Source organism: Lethenteron reissneri, chromosome 20 (assembly GCF_015708825.2).
Source record: "Lethenteron reissneri isolate LAM-NWPU_2019-01 chromosome 20, ASM1570882v1, whole genome shotgun sequence".
NCBI classification, from domain to species: domain Eukaryota; kingdom Metazoa; phylum Chordata; class Hyperoartia; order Petromyzontiformes; family Petromyzontidae; genus Lethenteron; species Lethenteron reissneri.
This window is the reverse complement of record NC_083798.1, coordinates 6,885,204-6,904,308: the sequence shown is the minus strand read 5'-3', so window position 1 is coordinate 6,904,308 and position 19,105 is coordinate 6,885,204. Positions and strand designations below refer to the sequence as shown.

At 44.0% G+C, this 19,105-nt stretch overlaps 1 protein-coding gene across 5 annotated transcripts in view; it reads right to left on the bottom strand.

Annotated features, from left to right (window-relative positions):
* Positions 1-3,579: 3,579 nt before the first annotated feature.
* The window catches only part of LOC133344661 (sodium channel protein type 2 subunit alpha-like), a 76,889-nt gene continuing 61,363 nt past the window's right edge, over positions 3,580-19,105 (bottom strand). For 4 of the 5 annotated variants that reach the window (XM_061554697.1, XM_061554699.1, XM_061554703.1 and 1 more), the window contains 5 exons: positions 18,629-18,766; positions 16,306-16,410; positions 14,084-14,354; positions 13,040-13,096; positions 3,580-9,087 (listed from right to left, as the gene is read on the bottom strand). In XM_061554697.1, the coding sequence (XP_061410681.1) occupies positions 7,937-9,087; positions 13,040-13,096; positions 14,084-14,354; positions 16,306-16,410; positions 18,629-18,766 (1,722 nt within the window). In that variant the 3' untranslated portion in view covers positions 3,580-7,936. The remainder of the gene's footprint in view (positions 9,088-13,039; positions 13,097-14,083; positions 14,355-16,305; positions 16,411-18,628; positions 18,767-19,105) is intronic. The other variant, XM_061554702.1, reaches the window with a different exon arrangement.

The following is a 19,105-nucleotide window of genomic DNA, read 5'->3' as shown; positions in this document are numbered from 1 at the left end:
GGATTAAGCTAGTGCGGGGCCTGTGGCATATGTTATAAAGGGGTCCTACATAAAATAAAAACATAAATATTAAAACAGAAATGTTCAACTTGCATAGTGAAGTTATTGTATTTTTTCATTTGCTATACAGCCAGATAATACGACAAATCGCTCATCTTAAACACCCAGTCGTTCATTAAAAAAAAAGTTGAAGGCAGTATAGTACTATAGTAATAGAGCAAGTGCAGAATCACTGAACCGGAATTTATAAATTGAAAGCATTTAGCGTGGGACAGTTGAAAGTGCGGGGCCCGTATCTACTACATATGTAGCTACTTCTGCTCCTAGAATAATTAATAATCCGTCACTGCCCGTGGTGTCAGACAGACGGTCAGAACCCACGTTGTTGAAGCCCTGTGTGTCCGCTAAGGGGCCAACGCATTCTTCATAAAAAAAAAAACATGCTCAAGGCGTGTTGCCGACGCTGGCTCGGCCCACACGCGCACGGCAAATCAGAAAAATAATCATCAGAATCTTCAATGAGACTGGAGGAATCCTCTTTGAACAAAATGACCAAGAGCTCACTCGTACAAAGACGCCAATTGCAATCGGTGAACAAAGATTCACTCCTGTGTCGACATCGACACCGACATGTGTTGATTGAGAAACCGCACGCGTCCTCCGATTTCAACGTTGTACTCTCAACACAATAACAATAAACACAGCTCCACGGCAGGTCCTGGTGTCAAATACACGGGCTCGAATGCAGCTGCTCCGTCACTGCGTAGTTCAGCAAACAGTTGTTGCTTGGACCTCGCTGCGTGCGTCTACAACATCGTGTGGATGGATCGATGGTCAGGAACGGCGTTGTCGGTGACCACATGCCCCCCCCCACCAAAAACACAACGAAAAATCGGCCTCTCGCCAGTAAGTGGTGGTGACGCCACCACTGTGTTCGTCCCAGGCTAGGTGCACCTTGAGGCCACGTCAAGTGTCGAAGGCTCGCTGGCAGGTCACGGGGCAGACACAGGCGGTATGGAATGACTGGTCTGATGTGACTGCCGTATCGAAGTCTCCGCATTGCAAGAGTCATTTTTCATCCCGGATTTTAGAGCAATACATGGTAGTTATTGCTGCATCTCCCGCAAAGGGGTGGCTGCGTACGGTGCGGAAGAAGTTCATGATGCATACGCCTCACCATGCGGTAGCTGCGTTTGACATGATTCTTGTGACTTCATTGTTGACACTGGGCGCACGCTTTTTTGGGACGTGTCCTCCAGCGTGCGGGAACGTCTTCTCGTCGCGAGAGAGTGCGGGAGGAGTAGACGCGCTGGGAAGCGCGTCACGTTTCTCCCTCCAGACATCTCCATTAGTGTGGTAAAGCCCCCCCCCTCCCCTCCCCCCACACAGAAAGAGTGGCCTTTAGTCGGTACCGAGTGTCGGTGTTGAATTATTCACTCATCGCGCGTAAACAGCTGATGCGCGGTGGCAATGAGCAGCCAGCAAGCCTCGTCGTGTCTGCTGCTGCCAGAAACCCCATCACGTGTTCTGGCTCACGCCACTGATGGAGGAAGCGCCTCCGCTAGAGGGAGTTCTAGAGGGCCCCTCGACAGGGATGTTGGTTTATCATGGGACCTCCCTTGCCAGCATCAAAATATAAGAATAGGCTTGACTCTTTCTGGCCACAAAACAGCTGTGTTAAGATGTTAAAACACCAAACTGAAACCTTTAACAAGGAATCATGTCCGCATTAACCACATATGCTTGTGGTGAACATGCAAACACAAAACATGCTCTGGTAGTATATGATGCATTGTCTTTGACACGGATTGTTCCACACCAGCGACAGCTTTCTTTAGAGCCTGGTCTCAAACAATGTTAGAAAAGAGGACGCAAAACGGCTAACCACACAAAGACAATGTACTCTAAGGACATTGAGAGCTCGGGTTGACCAGCGACATCATGGGCCCTCCCTTGCCAGCATCAAAATATAAGAATAAGCTGCACCCTTTCTGGCAACAAAACAGTTGTGTTAAGATGTTAATACACCAAATTGAAACCTATTGCAAGGAATAATGTCTGCATTAAGCACATTTACATCGTGAATGCTTCCTTGCAAAAGGTTTCATGTTGGTGTTTTGACATCTTCACACCTCTTCTTGGTTCTTTCGGTAAAGTCACGTAGAATGGAAAAAATAAAATAATAAAAATAAAACATAATAAAATTATTCTCACGACGTTTCGGCCACAACGCAAGCAGCCGTCCTCAGGTGGAGAGCAGGTCTGTCGAGTAGACAGTCTGAATGACTCTGCAGACTCTGTCTACTCAACACAGACCTGCTCTCCACCTGAGGACGGCTGCTTGCGTTGTGGCCGAAACGTCGTGAGAATTATTTTATTATGTTTTATTTTTATTATTTTATTATTTCCATTCTACGTGACTTTACCGAAAGAACCAAGAAGATGAATCCCTGCAGTCACAAAAGCTTTAAATCGAAAAATATTCACACCTGTTTCAATGCCAGAATTGGTAAAACCTATTCTTATATTTCGATACTGGCAAAGGGGGTTCCCATGATGTAGCTGCTCACCCCGAGCTCTCAATGGCTTGAGAGTGGCATTGTCTTTGTGCTGGTCGCCTTTTGACGTCCTCTGGTCTAACACTGTTTGAGACGAGGCTCTAAAGAAAACTATCCCCGATGTGGACCAATCAGTTTCAAAGACAATGCATCATCATATACTACCAGAGCATGGATTTTGTTTGCATGTTCACGACAAATATGTGTGGTTAATGCAGACATGATTCCTTGCGACAGGTTTCAGTTTGGTGCTTAACATCATCTTAACACCTGCTTTATTGCCAGAAAGAGTAAAACCCATTGTTGTATGTTGGTTTCGTCCAGGGGTCATCAACTTGCGGCTTCGGAGCCGCATGTGGCTCTTTAACGACTGCTTCGTGACGTTTATTTATGAAAGAGCCACCGTCACCGCATTCACGAGCGTTGCGGCTCTTTAAATATTGAGTTTTTCTTTTTTTACGGAATTCCCCCCCAAAAAAATGTCTCTTCGTTATTTTGCTTTGCCGACCCCTGGTCTAGGTGGGGGTAACCCACACTTTACCCCACCGGACACGACCTGCCGATCGACTGACTGGTGTATCCATTCTACTCTATATTATATGGCGAATGGCGATATGTTCAGAAGCTAAATGCCAAATGTCGAGGTCCGCCAGCTACGAGAGGGCTGCAGGAGAGAATTTGTGTAGTTTCGCTATTCCTCGCATATACGTACATATACGTATACATTATCATAGCTGGAATTTGAGATAAATAAAGTGGAGAACTAAAATTGCGCAGAAATTGGTGACTGAGTTGACACCATACCGTTGAGAAGCCAGTTCAATCGCAGGTAACTACCTGGATTTGAACTGGGGAGGGGAGTTTCAGTGGTGCCAGTTGAGCCGCCCTTGCGATGTTTGATATTGGCCGAGGCAAGACGAGACAAAGCCATCGATCCATAGGCGGCACACATCACTCACAGTAAGCCACAAACGTTCTCTGTAGAAATGACGTTTAATTTTTTTATTTGTATTTTCACGTCTGCAGCTGCGACAAGTTTTACATTTTTGGGGGGAAAGAAAACAATGTGACAGCATGATTTATTTGATATTTGTACATGAAACGTAACCTTTTTAGAAAACAGCAACGTACATCCAATTATATAGCGGAGGTCTCCCCACGTAATCGTAGCGCAGTTCAAGACACACTCAGGGCGGCTTTTTCTCTCTTTCTCATGCTGTCAATGAATCAATGGGAACGCTGTATCGAAATGCTGTACCTCTACACTCAATTATTTACGAATGTACTTGATACATATTAAGGTCCTGTCAGTGTCAATTTTGAATTACAAATAGAATTGTGGTTCAATGCTCCACCCCCCCACCCGTCACCTTTGAAATGTCACGAATGTCATGGAAAGAACCAATTATATTTTCAAACGTTGTGCGTGTGGGGAAAGTAGCGGCCCTACTGGCCGCAGGCGGTCACGTTGTGCAATTACCATACATGCATCGTGCTGTATGGGATTTTAAAACAATGGATCCTTCTGCGCACGATTTTTTGCGTGTACCGTGACCGTGAAAAGTGATTTGCCTCCTCATTAATGAGGATACCCAATACACAATAGCAATGTACATATCGTCTGTCAAAATGCAGAATTGGTGGTGTCTCTCTCAACTTGTCTCCTGTGCACAGCGCTGAGCCAGTGGTGGAAATTCCACATTCCTATGGGGCAGGCCGAGTCTATGCGGAGGTTGACCAGTGCCGACTTCCGCATAAATTTGTACTCGTTTTAACCGACCCCCGGAAACACGAAGGGGCGAGCCAATTCCTGGCCTGGATTTGAATTGACAAATCTCCGATCGCGAGCCGCGCGCTCAACCGTTGCATCACCTGGACAGATCGCATATGCACGTGTAATTGCACAACTCATTCTAAATACACCTTCAAAGCGTATAACTATTCTAGGATGTAAAAAAGAGCGTCATAACCCTAATGCCACCCATGGACGGCATTGGTACATTCTCTGCACGCGTACTTATTGTTGTTTATCATACTGTCATGTATATAATTGGATGTGCTACTTTTTTTTCTCTCCAGGCAAATGGAACACCTCAATGCGCATGCAATACACGAGTGTTGAAATGTTTACAGCCTTTGCGGAGATGATGCATGCCTCCTTTCAAACGTATCTTACATCCATTAGGCGCATTAATGTTTCACGACGTATCGAAGCTTACTTAACGGGTTAGTATGGTCACGTGTCGCGTAATACACGTTCGGACGAAGGCAACGACGCGTTAAACATTTGAGAACGATGCGTTTACACAATTGTGAACAAACAGGTGACGTCAGAGGCTGTCCGTTCACACGCAACAAGGTGGACTCTGGGGGCAGGACGTGTCACTCAGACGGGATTGGGGCTAACGCGAGAGTGGCAGTCAATGCAGGGAACGTGCCCGGGAGGATGTCAACCGCACAGATGGAGCGATGAGTTGAGCTCCTGTACAATGCATCGCTGGACAAACCGAGGGTTTAGCAAAGTTTTGGGGGGAAGCCTTCGTACAGCAGTCGATAGAGCAAGGCTGATGATGATGGAACAGTTAAACAAACATCAAACGAAAGTAAACGAAAATGTCCCCGCTTGGGAAACGTTATTGTGTATGTACGACCAGGTAAGTACAAAAGAACATTTCTGTGATTGGACTTGGTTTTTATATCAACAGAAAGGACTATATTGACCGGGTCAAGTCACATCAATGGGACAATTGTGGCTGGAGGGCGTGGTATGTTTCTTAAATATATGTTTTCTAATTGGCAGCAATTAAAAAGTAGTAAGTGCATATGCACAACTAAAAGATGTTGTGCAATTGTTAAAGATTCTCAGAGGCATTCTTGATAAGCTATTACATACTGGATGTGTCCACTGCACTCGAAGCCACCAAAAATATACAGTTCTGGCATTTTGAATCAGGTGCATGCAAAGGATTATAATAATCACTGAAAGAAGAGCATAAGGAACGTGTAAGTTTGTCATACAATATGGCAAGCAAGTGTTGTGGATGCAATTGTGAGAAGGCGGTCGTGATGGGTAGGAGACGTTGTTGCAGTTGGCGACCAGCATGAAGACCTAAATCTAAATCGTGGGATACTACAAGAACGATCCTTGAAGGTTACGTGTTCACCTTACAACAACTATGCGATGGAGACATCGGCACATTTTTGCCAACAATTTGACGAAAATGTACATTCACCAACACCGTAAATCTAACCCAAACACCGCAGAACTAGAATGTTCTCTTTTGTATAAAATTTTACATTTTATTTTTTATTCATGTAACAGTTTTAGCCTGCGCCACACCTTAAGTCCGTCGGGTTGGTCAAATGGGACAGTGCCTGCTGTTGTTATTTCATGAGGAGGTGCTGTTCCATCCACAGCAAATCATTGAGATCAATTTATTAAGCAGAGAATGGTTTCAGTAGTTACCGAGTCCAACCAATGAAACGACACGAAGATGTGCTATCATATGGGAGCTGCACTCAAAATAAGATGTTGAAAAAGAGCACAGCATGATTTTACATTTAATGTTAAAATAACTATCAGTTGTGTAAAACATTTCATCTGAAAGAACATATTTTTTTCCAGGTATCTGATAAATGGTGGAACTTTATATTGATACATTCTCTCCAACCAAGGCATTATCGTGTCAAGTGACATACACAGGGTGAATGTTGAAATGCTGTTTCAAACATTAGGTCACATACAATATTGGCTCCACAAAAAAAAACCTAATGCCCTCTTCCCTCCGCAATGTTTATGGTAAAACATTTAAACATTCAAAGTGGGTAAATTGCATTGAATGCATACGTGAAAAAATATAGCAATTGTTACCATGCTAATGCAATTCGAAAACAAATATCCATGGTGATGATAATGATAAAGAGAGTACAAAACAAATGATAATTTTTCGAGCACAGCTATTCCGGCTGATGGGACAGAGTCTTCTGAGTGGTGGGAAATTGAGATGGAGAGGCTGAGTGGAGTTGAGGGTGGTTTGTAAATGGGCTTGGAACCATTCCTTGTGGTTGGTTATGCAATAACAAAAAAAATACTTTCTAATTGGTGAAAGAAATTTCCCTGTGATCAGCAAATGGGCAAACTCATTCGTCCAACCTCCATCCCTTTCTCAGGCTCTAGGCTTCCACAGTCCAGAACCATGAACGAGTACACACTCACTCACGAGCATCTTGACCTCTGAACCCTCAGAAGTGACGCTGCAAGTGACATGATGTGTGCTGTAAACATTCACTCATTTTAATGGGTTATAGAACATCCACGGCCCTTTCCGTCAGTCCACTGCTGGATGGCAGGTGATCATTGCCATGAAGGTCATGGGGTTTCCTTGACCATACTTTACCACGCTGGTCAGTGCGGGTTGGTAAAGGTGGAGAACACAGACGTTGGTTCACAGTACAGTATAACAATGGATTTTGCCATACTGCTCTCTGCTGACCGCAATTTTACAAATTGTGTTATTAATACAAAGCGCCGTGACTCAGCTTAAGTCAGCTTATTGACAGCACACCTAAAAAACAAGGTAGGTAAATGGTACACAGGTCACTTATTATTTTGACGTCGAGCTATTTATATTTTCTGCCTCATTTATGATGAGTTGAGGTTAAATGTGCAGCGAGATGGCAACAGACAGCTGATACAATGCACTTTCAGATTTTATACAGCAACTGGAAACACCTGCATCTCAAGCAGCTACATGTTGCAGTGACTGATTTTGCTGTCACTGCGTGATCTTGGGTCATTGTTCAATGCCTATAGAGGAAGCACATCAAGTCACATGAGGGATGATGATGATAGTGATGATGATGAATATGACACAAATAATAACAGAATCTAAGAGGCAAAAATATAAACCGAACTAAATTTTAAATACAGCGAATATGAGCTGATATACAAGTACATATTGTATAGATATGTATAAACGAAAGTGATACTGGTCTTAGACTAATCACATGCTTATTTCTATTTTGTTCACAAAGATGTCATCTTCAAATAAACATGTAATTCCTGTATTTAAAGAGTGTTCTGCTGTTCCAGTGTTTGGTACTATCTAACCCATATCCTGTGTTTTTTTATATATATAAATGTCCAGGAAAAGTTATAAAATGTGTAAAATGTTCAGCCAAACACTGATAACTAGCTTGCTTATTTTAATATTCTTATTTTCAATCCCAGCTGCAGTAATAAGCACGGTGTTTAAATACCATTTTGCGTCAGTAAGCGCAATCGAAAAAAAAAAAACGAACTCATCCCAGTCGCGTCTCACAACCTCCACTCTTGGCAGCGTCTATTTTTACATCTTTCTTTTAAGGCAGAACTGAGCTCAGCCAGTTTTTGAGCTTTCCGAAATCTTGCCGTTGCTGCTGGCGGCTGTCAGACCCTCGTCTTCGCCCGACGAGCTCAACGCCTCCGCCGAAGCCATTTGACGTGTCGCCGTGACCACCGTGGCGATGTGGTCGCGGGCCTTGCTGGCGCGACGCATCTCGCGTAGCGCCGCCAGCCGCGCGGGCCCTCCCTCGGGCGGCAGCGACTCCAGGTACTTCCTGTAGGCCTTCTGGATCTTGAGCGCGGCCATCTCCTGCTGCTGCCGCTGCAGTGTCGTCGTCACGGGCTCGAGGTTCACCTGCTCGGGGTTGGCCGCGATGAAGCGCTCCTCCATCTGCTCACGCAGGCCCTCCAGGCCCTCACCCTGACCGAGCACGCGCTTGGTGAGAGCGAAGAGCACCTCCAGGCAGTGGATGCGGTCGCCTTCCACTATCGGCAGGTCCATGACTGCCACAGCCAGCTGGTTGGGCTTGGGCACGCGCAGCGGTTCGTCGAGGCTGTCGATGAAATTCGGGAGCTCTGTGAATGAGATGAACTGCGTGGCGTTGGGGTCGAACTTTCCCCAGATGTCGTAGAACATCTCAAAGTCATCCTCGCTAAGCGGCTCGCTGCTCTCCGCCGTGGCCACATTGAAGTTCTCGAGGATGACGGCGATGTACATGTTGACGACGATGAGGAAGGAGATGATGATGTACGTCACGAAGAACGCGCAGCCGATGGCCTTGTTGCCGCAGTTGCCCACGACGTTGGTGCCCACGTGAACGGCGTTCGGTTCGCAGTCCGGCTCCTTGCTCAAGAGGGTCGGTGCCAGGAGCCCGTCCCAGCCGGCTGACGTCGTGATCTGGAAGAGGCACAGCATGGAGCCGCCGAACGTCTCGAAGTTGAAGATATCGTCGATGCCGGCCGTGTGCTTCAGGTAGCCAAAGTTGGACATGCCGAAGACGGAGAAGATGAACATGACCACAAAGAGGAGCAGGCCGATGTTGAAGAGCGCCGGCAGCGACATGAGCAGCGCGAAGAGCAGCGTGCGGATGCCCTGCGCCCCGCGGATGAGACGCAGGATGCGACCAACTCGGAAGAGACGCACCACCCGGAACAAAGTTGGCTCCACGATGTTGGACAGCCAGCTGTTGTCAGCCATCGCGAGGTCTGAAAGGGAGAAAAAAAAGCCACCCTCTTGATTGCCCGTCGTGGCTCACTGTTCACTTACATGTTCTGGGTGTGCTCGGATCGGCGGGGAGAAATACGTCATCGTGATGGGCTGGATTGAGGAACTCTGGTCATGACCGTGGCTTAATTTTTGTCACCGAATAAATTTCCACGTTGCTGGTATATTCGAGTAGGCACGTGACTAGTAGTCACAGCTATAGTAAAAGCTGTGATGGACGTGGTGTGCTGGGTGACGGGAACATTTTACGGTTAAATGAAGAGGACAGACGCGGCAGAAATTAAGGCCCAGTTATGTAATGCACATCATCGTCATTAACATTTAATGAGGCCCATATTTACAAATCGTATCGATATTTTCAAATCATTCGTGTGCTATGAATGAAAAAATAAGGGAACTTAAAAGACAGTTGTACATTTTTATGCACATACTTTTTTACTGTATATTACATGAAAATCATAACTTTTTTGGGACCACGTATGTGACCGACTCACATTCATGTTTTCATTCACATTGATGGCTGAGAACAAAATCATGCTGTGATGCAAATAGAAAACATTAAGGATAGTCGTAATTGAACGCGTATCATGATTACGGTTATAAAAAAAATCATCGAGATTAGTGAATACAATTAACTCAATGCACCAACCGAAAGTCCAAAATGACAGCACCAACAAACAGAAAGGAACCCCGATAAATCCCCGGTATGCATTGATCTGCCAGACAGTGGGGACCTTTCCACCAAAAATAGCACCACACAGGGGGGGGGGGGGGGTGAGTGTTTTAGTGAGATAAAAAAAAGTTCACCTTAACGTGCCCTTCCGTCAGAAGCTTTCTGAGGGTTCGAAATGCCCCTGGTGAGAGCCACTGAGCCATGTTATTACTATTACCCTCAACATTACTCTCAGTCACATGGTCTCGTTCTTCTACAGCAATGAGGAATGGGACATTTTTGATCCGTCTGACCGCTGATTGGTTGTTAAGTACTTGGGCATTGAGAGGGTTTCCCCAAACTGAGCTTTGGTCCAAAAAACGCAGCTCCACATTGGTCGTTTAAGATGAGAGGCATCTCGAATTGCCTTGTGTTGTTCCAATGATGTGACTGACTAGGCCTGTGCAATTGCTATTTCTGCTGGCCTCAATCACCTTCACGGAGCTGCGTGAAACACGCCGCTCTGCGGGAAAGGCGATGCTGAATTCTGATCATTATCAATACCGGCCCCCGTGTGTGGTAGGATCTTTGGAGGTGTTTAAGATTTGTGGTGCAGGCGAAAAGTTCAACACCAGTGGCACATCACACATTAGGATAGCCTTTAGACTGCCAATGATATTATTCCAAAGTAAATCATGGGAAAATTAAATATGTAACCGAATAAAATATGGGCAAAGATGTATTTTTAGTCAAAGAAAGTATACAGTGTAGATGTTCTCGATGCTATAATAGCTGTTAATCGTAGGGTTATTTTGTTTTATAATTCAACGAATAATATTCAAGGTGGATTAAAAGTAAATGAATTCGTATCGTGCGTGTAAACAATCGACATTAAGCGATTAATTAATTGTTGCACGTAATTATTTGTAGCACAGCAAGCGTTAGGTATTGTCGAAACAACATGTAATATTTGGAATTTAGACTGCGTCCAAACGAAAAAATATGTAATGTATACACACATAGCTATGTGTCAATACGGGACACGTAGACATACATATGCAGTCTAAAAGTTTCCTTTATACATGGAATTGATTATGCAATTTCACCAGCAGAGACAGAGGCCCTTCAGTGGGGTGAGCTATGCGGTGTTGAATTAGGCAGCCCAGGACATTGGAATGTGTTGGTTTCAGGTCTCTATTGCTGTATTCTGTGGAAGCTCTCCCAGTCTCGAGGAGGTTGGTTGCCATGTCACAAGTTACTGTTTCATTTAAGACACCGCTATCAGCCAATGGCTAGTGTGAAGGAGGTCATGAAATGGTCAATCAGCTGACTATCCTTTACGTGGCTAATCTGCGTGTTTGTTTGTTTGTCCATGAAATTCATCCTGGACACCTCCATCAATTTGAATTGTCCAGCTATCATGTGCAAGTTTATGCTATGCAATTTATGCGGATGAAGTCGAAATTACGTGAACAAAAAAAACCCACACACATTTAATCCGATACATTGGCTCATCGGCCCTGGGTTGTTCTTATTTGCAACAATAACAATTTACAAGACCTCAGCATGTGACATGGCCACATTTCAAAGACATGTTATAGATGTGCCATGTGCCATTGGAGAGGCATTTGGTGTGTGCATGGTTAAGGGAAGCTCACGGTGGGATGGGAGGGGGGGGGTGACATACCCGCGTGAGCCCTCACAGTAATTTATTACAGGTGAATCTCATCGTGATTCCCCTTTAGCTTTGACTAATTGCGGTGCCATTCACAGCAATTCCATGGGCCACTCCAAATCAAAGGGAACATCGCAAAAGGAGTGCGAAGTCACCATGCCGCATGGGATTTAATGGGTGAGCAGACTGTCCGTTCAGTTTCTTTAGAACATCACTACCTAACGGGTTGTCTATTATTTGCACAGATATTTCATGACAGTCATAGTTTTAAGAAGCGTTCTTGTTGCAATTGGTCACGTCTAAGCTCTTCTTCTGCCTGATGTATCGGTAATGAAAATTTCAGATTGGCCAATTCATCGCCCCATGCAGCTGTTGTTGGGTGAACGTGGCAAGGGTCTGGAAGCCTGCCGTCAGTTTGAGGGTCGGCCGTTGTTTTCCATATTTGTCGCTTAATTAAATGTATGAGGTCATAATGATCATAAAACCATAGTCTACAACACATAATGAAGCAGATGGAATTTTGACACTTTAAAACAGTGCGTCTCTCATTTGTTTATCAGGAATGCAAACACTACCAGTCAAAGTATACAAGTAGATGTTATGCAAATTCTGAAGACTTCTAAATCGTTCAATGAAACTAATCTTGCAAAAGGAAGTTTCGCCAAAAAAGGCCAAACAACCACTCCTCCTGCCATTGTTGGTCGGGTAAGATTCAGCACAAACATTAAATATGAGTGGTGGTGATACATTTTTCAGGCTATTGCAAATGAATATATTTAGAATGTTAAATATTAAACATCGGCATGAGTGCCCGCTGGGGTTTGTACGAAGAGCAAAAGTAAAGTTGAAGCATTCGTTTTCAATGGACAACTGGCACACATACATGTTTGACTCGACATTAATTATACGTGTGTGACAGGTATGGTGAATTCACCCTGAATGGGTAATGTGCTGTAAATATTGTGAGGGGTGTTATGGGAAGGTCATGCATCCTTTAAAGAGGATTTCTGCAAATACTTTTTCAACCATGCATGTGATATGTGAACAAATTTTAAAAACGTGACATTGATTTTTGGCTTTAATGTGCCATGTAATTGACAGACTGTGTGTCTATTTGTGTTCGTGTAGTCTGGGACTGTTGTTGTTTTTGTGCCTTGCCCAAGCTTGCATTTTGTGTTTCCAAATGTATCACTCGTGCAATTTGTACTTTTCTAATATATTCACATCTATGTATAGTGATTTGTTTACCATATCTCTGTTGAGCACTCATATCGCGTCTCTTGCATTGTTTGTTGATGTAACTTGCTCACCCGCCACTACTGAACATCTACGAAACAGTTTCATAGCTCATCGGACTCCTCCAGGATAAACTAAGATTATGATCCTGATGTTGCATTTTTGTCCCACATTCACAGGCCTCTCTCTCTGAGAGTGTAGCATAAGGTTATAGCATAGAACATAGACACCATGTATTTTCAAACGGAAGTATCATCGTAATATTTACAGAAAAAAAACGATCTTAAAATTCAAAGACACCCATAAGTCAAAACAGAAATAAGACTTAAGAGAGAAAATGTATGTAAACGAAAAACAAATGAAATACTACCAATGGACGGATCCAACATTGGGTCTCTTTTTCTCCACACGAACACAAAAACCTTCACTGTTTCAGTATGATTTCAAAAATAGAGAATTTTGAATATTGTTGTTAGAACAAATATTATCATTGAACATGTTTTTTTTTAAACGATGCAAACAATATCGGCAACGAACAAACACCAACAACAACAATAAACGCAAGCACCAATAACAAGACAAACAATTCAGGGACTGCTGCATGGGCAATGGTATTCACAAGCACACACCAACAACATAACGATTGCAAGGTTGTCATTAATACTGCCTTATAACAGACCGATATATCATAGGCTGACGTTTCAGGCAATCACTCTTCTTCAGAGTTTGCAGAACGAGGACTGGACAATTGACCGCTTTAAAGTTGTAAAATGTAATCACTGAACATAAAGTCAGTCAGTCTTCCTACCCACTCACTCTTCCCTCTGAATAAGAGCTATTTCTTCCGATCTTAACTCTACTAGATATAAATGTTGGTTGTAAGGCAGTGTTAGCAACAAATCCGGTGAGTCTTTTCATCCAAGTAAAATCTTGTTGTCGACAACTTCTCCAGCATTTTGAGATGCAACTTGCACAAATGATAATGTATATATACAATATTAAAATTACATTTTGAAGGCTATTTCAATTCTATTACGTTACTTGTTTTCATGATAACCTAGCATCAAACCCATGGACAAACGTTCCGGCCACCCTCTACAATGCACTACACAAATGCTCAGCGAGCTCATTTGAGCGGGGGAGATACGTTGGACTAGGACGTTGGTTCTAGATTTGAAGCTTTCGTGACTGCAAGGATTCATACTCTTAGTTCTTTCGGTAAAGTCACGTAAGTAAAAAATGAAATAAAAATTTATAAAAATAAAACAATAAAAATCACTGTTTGCATTATGATTTTGATTGTTTTATTTTTATTAATTTTAATTTCATTTTATATCTACGTGACTTTACCGAAAGAACTAAGACTAGGACGTCGGTCTTTGTGCCCAGTACGCGAGCGGATGGAGGAACTCACCGAAGACGGACAAGGTGACGACGGCAAAGTCAAACACGTTCCACGGGAACGTGAAGAAGTACTGTCGAAGTGCGAACATTTTGAGGACACACTCGGTGGTGAAGATGCCGATGAAGACGATGTTGGTGATGTACAGTGCCGTTCTCATCGCGTCGCTCTGCTCGTCCGCCTCTATCATCATGGTCAGCATGTTGAGGCAGATTAGCACCATGATGCCAATCTCAAATGCCTGCCAGTGCACGAGGTCGTACGCCATTCCCTGGTACTTGTTCTGTGTTGGAGGGTGGAGGGGGAGGCACCAGGTCAGTTCGACAGGAGGTGGCCCTCGCTTGTCACAAGGTGAATATGATGATGGTCATCATCATCATCATTTTCCTCATCATTGTCTTGAACATCATTGCAATCATGAAAATTACCGTAAACATCATGTCATCATCATTATTATCGTTGTCGTCACAAACATCATTGTAATAATCATCATCATCATACATGTCATCATTATGATTGTGATAATTCACCACGTGGCCCCCAGGGATTAATGAAGTTTCATGATTCAGGGTAACTAGAAGTCTCTTATTTGTTTGTCTTATTTTAACAGTTTTATTTTTTGAGCGGTCTCACTTGCCCAACCACATTCGCTGCATTAGCCGAAATGTATCGTGCTTATGATTTGTTTTGTAATAATTGCTTCAAATCAAATCATCAATAAATGCCAAAAATCATCATCATTATCATCGTCGTCGTCATCACCGTGATCATCATCGCAAGTATCAAAATTGTGCACGTGATGCGAATTAGCAGAAGGTCAATTATGATCATCATAATAAAAGTGAAATAAATTATAGTCATGTGATTTATTAACCCAACAAAAAAACACATCTAACTTTATTACGGCAGAATGTGTGGGGTTGTTTTTAAGGTTTATCAAATATTAATGGCAAAGAGACGTGACTCGCGAAAGAAAAACGCATCCATTAACATTTTGGCCGACAGACTTTGGTTACGAGAGACGTCAACTCATATGTATATTTCATCAGTGCTGCTATGCAGTGCCTTCCATCCCATCTGTGCCATGCTTCAGACTCGTTTCTCTACTAGGTGTGGCAGAGTGGGGCCGGGCCCACCCTTTGCATATACACCAGACTGAGTTTCATTTTATTCGCAAAAAAGAAATGTCCTGTGGAACTTGGTCAAATTCCAGCTCTGAGAAATGTTATATCGGCTTGACTATTTGACTGGCATGTATCGAACGTTACTCTCATATGCACAGTGGGTGGGAGAGTGCTTCCCTCAACTCTGTGGACCAGATATCACTGGATGAGCATCTCAGGGTTGCTCAGTGATATTCACTTCATACTCCCAAAAACGTAGCCTACTTGAGAACCGGATAAAATTCATAAGTCATGTGTCATTGAATAAATGCACTTTAGATGCTGTAAACTAATGTTTAATGATGGATTCCATCCAATAATAGATTGTTATATTCAGGATGTTGCTATATGTGATGAATGCCATCCATTGTTCCTGTAAATAAAAGCAACATAAATCACAGCACACAACACCTGGAGAAAATGTTAACAAGAAACAAGATTTTTTTTGGAAAACAATAAACTATCTAAAACCGACAAATACACTGTTTTTCTAACAAAACAAGTTGTAAAGTAACAGCCGTTTGTCAATCTAATGCTGCATGAAGGCCACCCCATGTCAAGTCAGTCGTGAGAGTTGTTTGACCATACTTTATCATTCTGGTCAGTGTATGTTGATGAATCGACAGCATCAGAATCTCAGAATTTTAATTTATCCTGCGTCTAAATTTCGATTTAAAGCTTTCGTGACTGCAGGGATTCATCTTGGTTCTTTCGGTAAAGTCACGTAGAAGGGAAGTAATAAAATAATAAAAATAAAACATAATAAAATAAGAAATGAAACTTTCTTCACCTGAAGACGGCTGCTTGCGTTGTGGCCGAAACGTCGTGAGAATTGTTTTATTATGTTTTTTTTCGATTATTTTATTACTTCCCTTCTACGTGACTTTACCGAAAGAACCAAGATTATCCTGCGTCTGAAAACACTCACCGCCACCGACGCTAGCCATGGCTGGGAGCCAAACTCTGGTCGGCAGACTCGCTCCCGAACAATCTGACCTATTTCTCGGTTGCTTTGACGGAAATCTAGGGATCACCTCTTCAGTCAGAGAGTTTAACAGGGGATGTATTTACATTCGGTCTTGGCACTGGCTTTCTGGGCTTCTTGGATCCGAGCTTCTTCATCGCGTTGTGGTATTTCCTCTGCTCCTCAGTGAGGAAGATGTCTTCTCCACCAAAGTGCAGGGACGACAAAAAAGAAAAATCTGGTTACAACCTTCCATTCGCGTCGGTGTGCGTCGGCGCTGACAGGGAAACGAGCGGGGCTCACGATGTGCCTTCATCTCTGGCGACGCTATCCCTCGGGGTGAAACCGCACCGTTACGACGACACGCTGGGACACACCGGCTGTCGCAAGTGGTGAAATTCATAAAGACGCCTCGCTCAGTGGTTCATACGCAAAGGGCCACGGCAGGGAAATGTCCTCGTGTTTTTAACGAAGCCGAACACTGCTTGGGTTCAGCCGAGACTAATTCAGCTATTGTAAAACACGCGGACAGCCGATATTCTGAACATATACATCATAATGATCCTCACGTACAAGCATATGTCTAGCCCTTTGTCAATCCATTGACGGATGAGCACCCCCCCCCCCATCCCAAGCCACTTGACTCGTTGGGGGTTATTTGACTGTAATTCACCACGCTGGTCAGTGCGGGTTGGAGAAGGCGGGGAACATAAGCGTAGAGGCATAAACATACGGTACAACCAAACAACATCCTCTGGTCGTAATATGCATTGCCTTTGAAACTGGGACAGCTCTGGTGTGGAAAAATCAGTTTCAAAGACAATGCATAGTACGAGCAAAGCATGTTTTTCTGTTTGCACGTTCGCCACAAGAATATGCGGTTAACGCAAACATGATTCCTCGCAAAAGGTTTCAGTTTTGGCGTTTGAACATCTGCCGCACTGCCCTCTGCTGCCCACCACGTGACCCCGCAACAAGCACTATCCAGGCTCGATGCTGATGAGCTCCTGAGACCTGGCGAGGGCGGACGCGTTCCCGGTGATTTGCTCTCCAAGTCTCAACGCTCGTTGCCGGATAAGCTGCCCGTTTGGGACGTTTGGCCAATTTGTTGTATTTGGTACCACGTGTGCGTGGGAGGAAATCTGAGCGCCTGGAGGAGACCCACGTGTGCAAAGGAAGAAAACTCTAGATGTTGCAGAGACCTACTTTCTAAGCTGCATTCTACAGGCACGTAATGGCACAAATGCATGCACGCAGAGTGCTCGCTGTCACGTGCTAAACAAGCGGCACATTGCAAATCGTCTCCATGTAGTCCAACAGGGAATGGGTGAATTAGCACCCTGCATTTCACAGGAAATGGAGCCACCTTAATGGATGGGCTCTACAAAGGGGTGCACGCGGAGGAGAAGGCGCGATCTGTAAAGTGTTCGGCTGCCGGAGAAGTCACTGGGGGGATGCCCATAAAAGAGGAGGCTTGCGTTCTCGGCTCTTGAGAGATTACTCAGTAATGCTGCACAATGGGATCTCCTCGCAGGAAATTAGCCTTATTAACACTCAGCGTTGTGCTGTGAAAGCCTTTCACCAGCTCCCCATGAACACTCACTTTAATGATAGGATATTTTTGCAAGGGGGATGGCCGACTACTGAGACTCAAATTGCACGTGCGACATAAACGAAAAAAACGAGGCGTGTTTTTGAATTCTGCATGCAGGGCCAACGTTGACAAACGAGAGCAGCATCCCTTCAAGAGCAACACATTGCTGTGAATGGTGAGGCAACCCCATTGCAATGGGAAACTGCGTGGAGGCTGGAAACAAACATGAGGGTAAAAGTGTGTTGCTTATACACATATCACGACTCCCATCATGCCTTGCATCCCATTGGAGACCACCACATTGCATGCATAATGCTTATCAGCCTTGTCTAGACCACCAGCCCCCCAAAACAATCTGAAAAGTATCATTGTTTAGATCACCTCTTGACAGTTGGCAGCCACCTTTTCGACTCAAATCCATTGCAGAAAATTCACGTCAAAATTATGTTCCCCCCCCCCCCCCCCAGGTACTCTCCTTTGAAAGAATATAGTAAAAAATATATACATTTATAAAAATTATGCAAGATCACTCTCTCTCTCTCTCTCGTCCGGTTCATCGGCGCACAGTGAAAACGCTGCTTTGCTTCCAAACACGGCACCAACCCGGAGACGCATCGGCCAGTGGCAAAATAATTATTTTTGCATGAGATTTGGCTTAAATAATTGAAAGCAAACTCAAAGCGATTAGGAGCACACTCGTGAAGCGTGAACACACACACACGCGCGCGTCAACACACGCACACGCACGCTCAAGAAAGAAAGAGAGAAAAAGTGACGGCACGTTACAGAACACGGGCGGCATGCAGTGAAATGCGGAGCCAAAGAGGGGAACGTATCTTTTTCTTTTGCTGGTTGAAGTTGTCAATGATCACACCAATGAAAAGGTTGAGGATGAAAAATGCTCCAAATATAATGAAGATGACAAAGAACAAATAGTATCCCGAACTCTCCTCAAACCGAGGCTGTTCGGTATTCTGCAATGGAATAACACAACACAGGGTACAGCACGTGTTAATCAGGACACCGACCAAGTCACTGGGATTCCGTTCAAAGACAGGGGCCCAGTTGCATAAAACAAAAACTCGAATACACAGTCCTCTTTATGCCGATTAAAATCAGTATTCATTGAGGGGATTGTTTTTGTAACTTCAGGGATGTTAATTGATAATTGATCTTTTACCCTTCTATCTGGCAACAAAACTGACACCTTTTTACAAGGAGTCATGTTTGCATAGACCGCAATGCCTACAAGTCATAATGCAAACAAAAAACACAACTCTGATAATGTGCACTGTCCTTGAAGTTGATTGGTC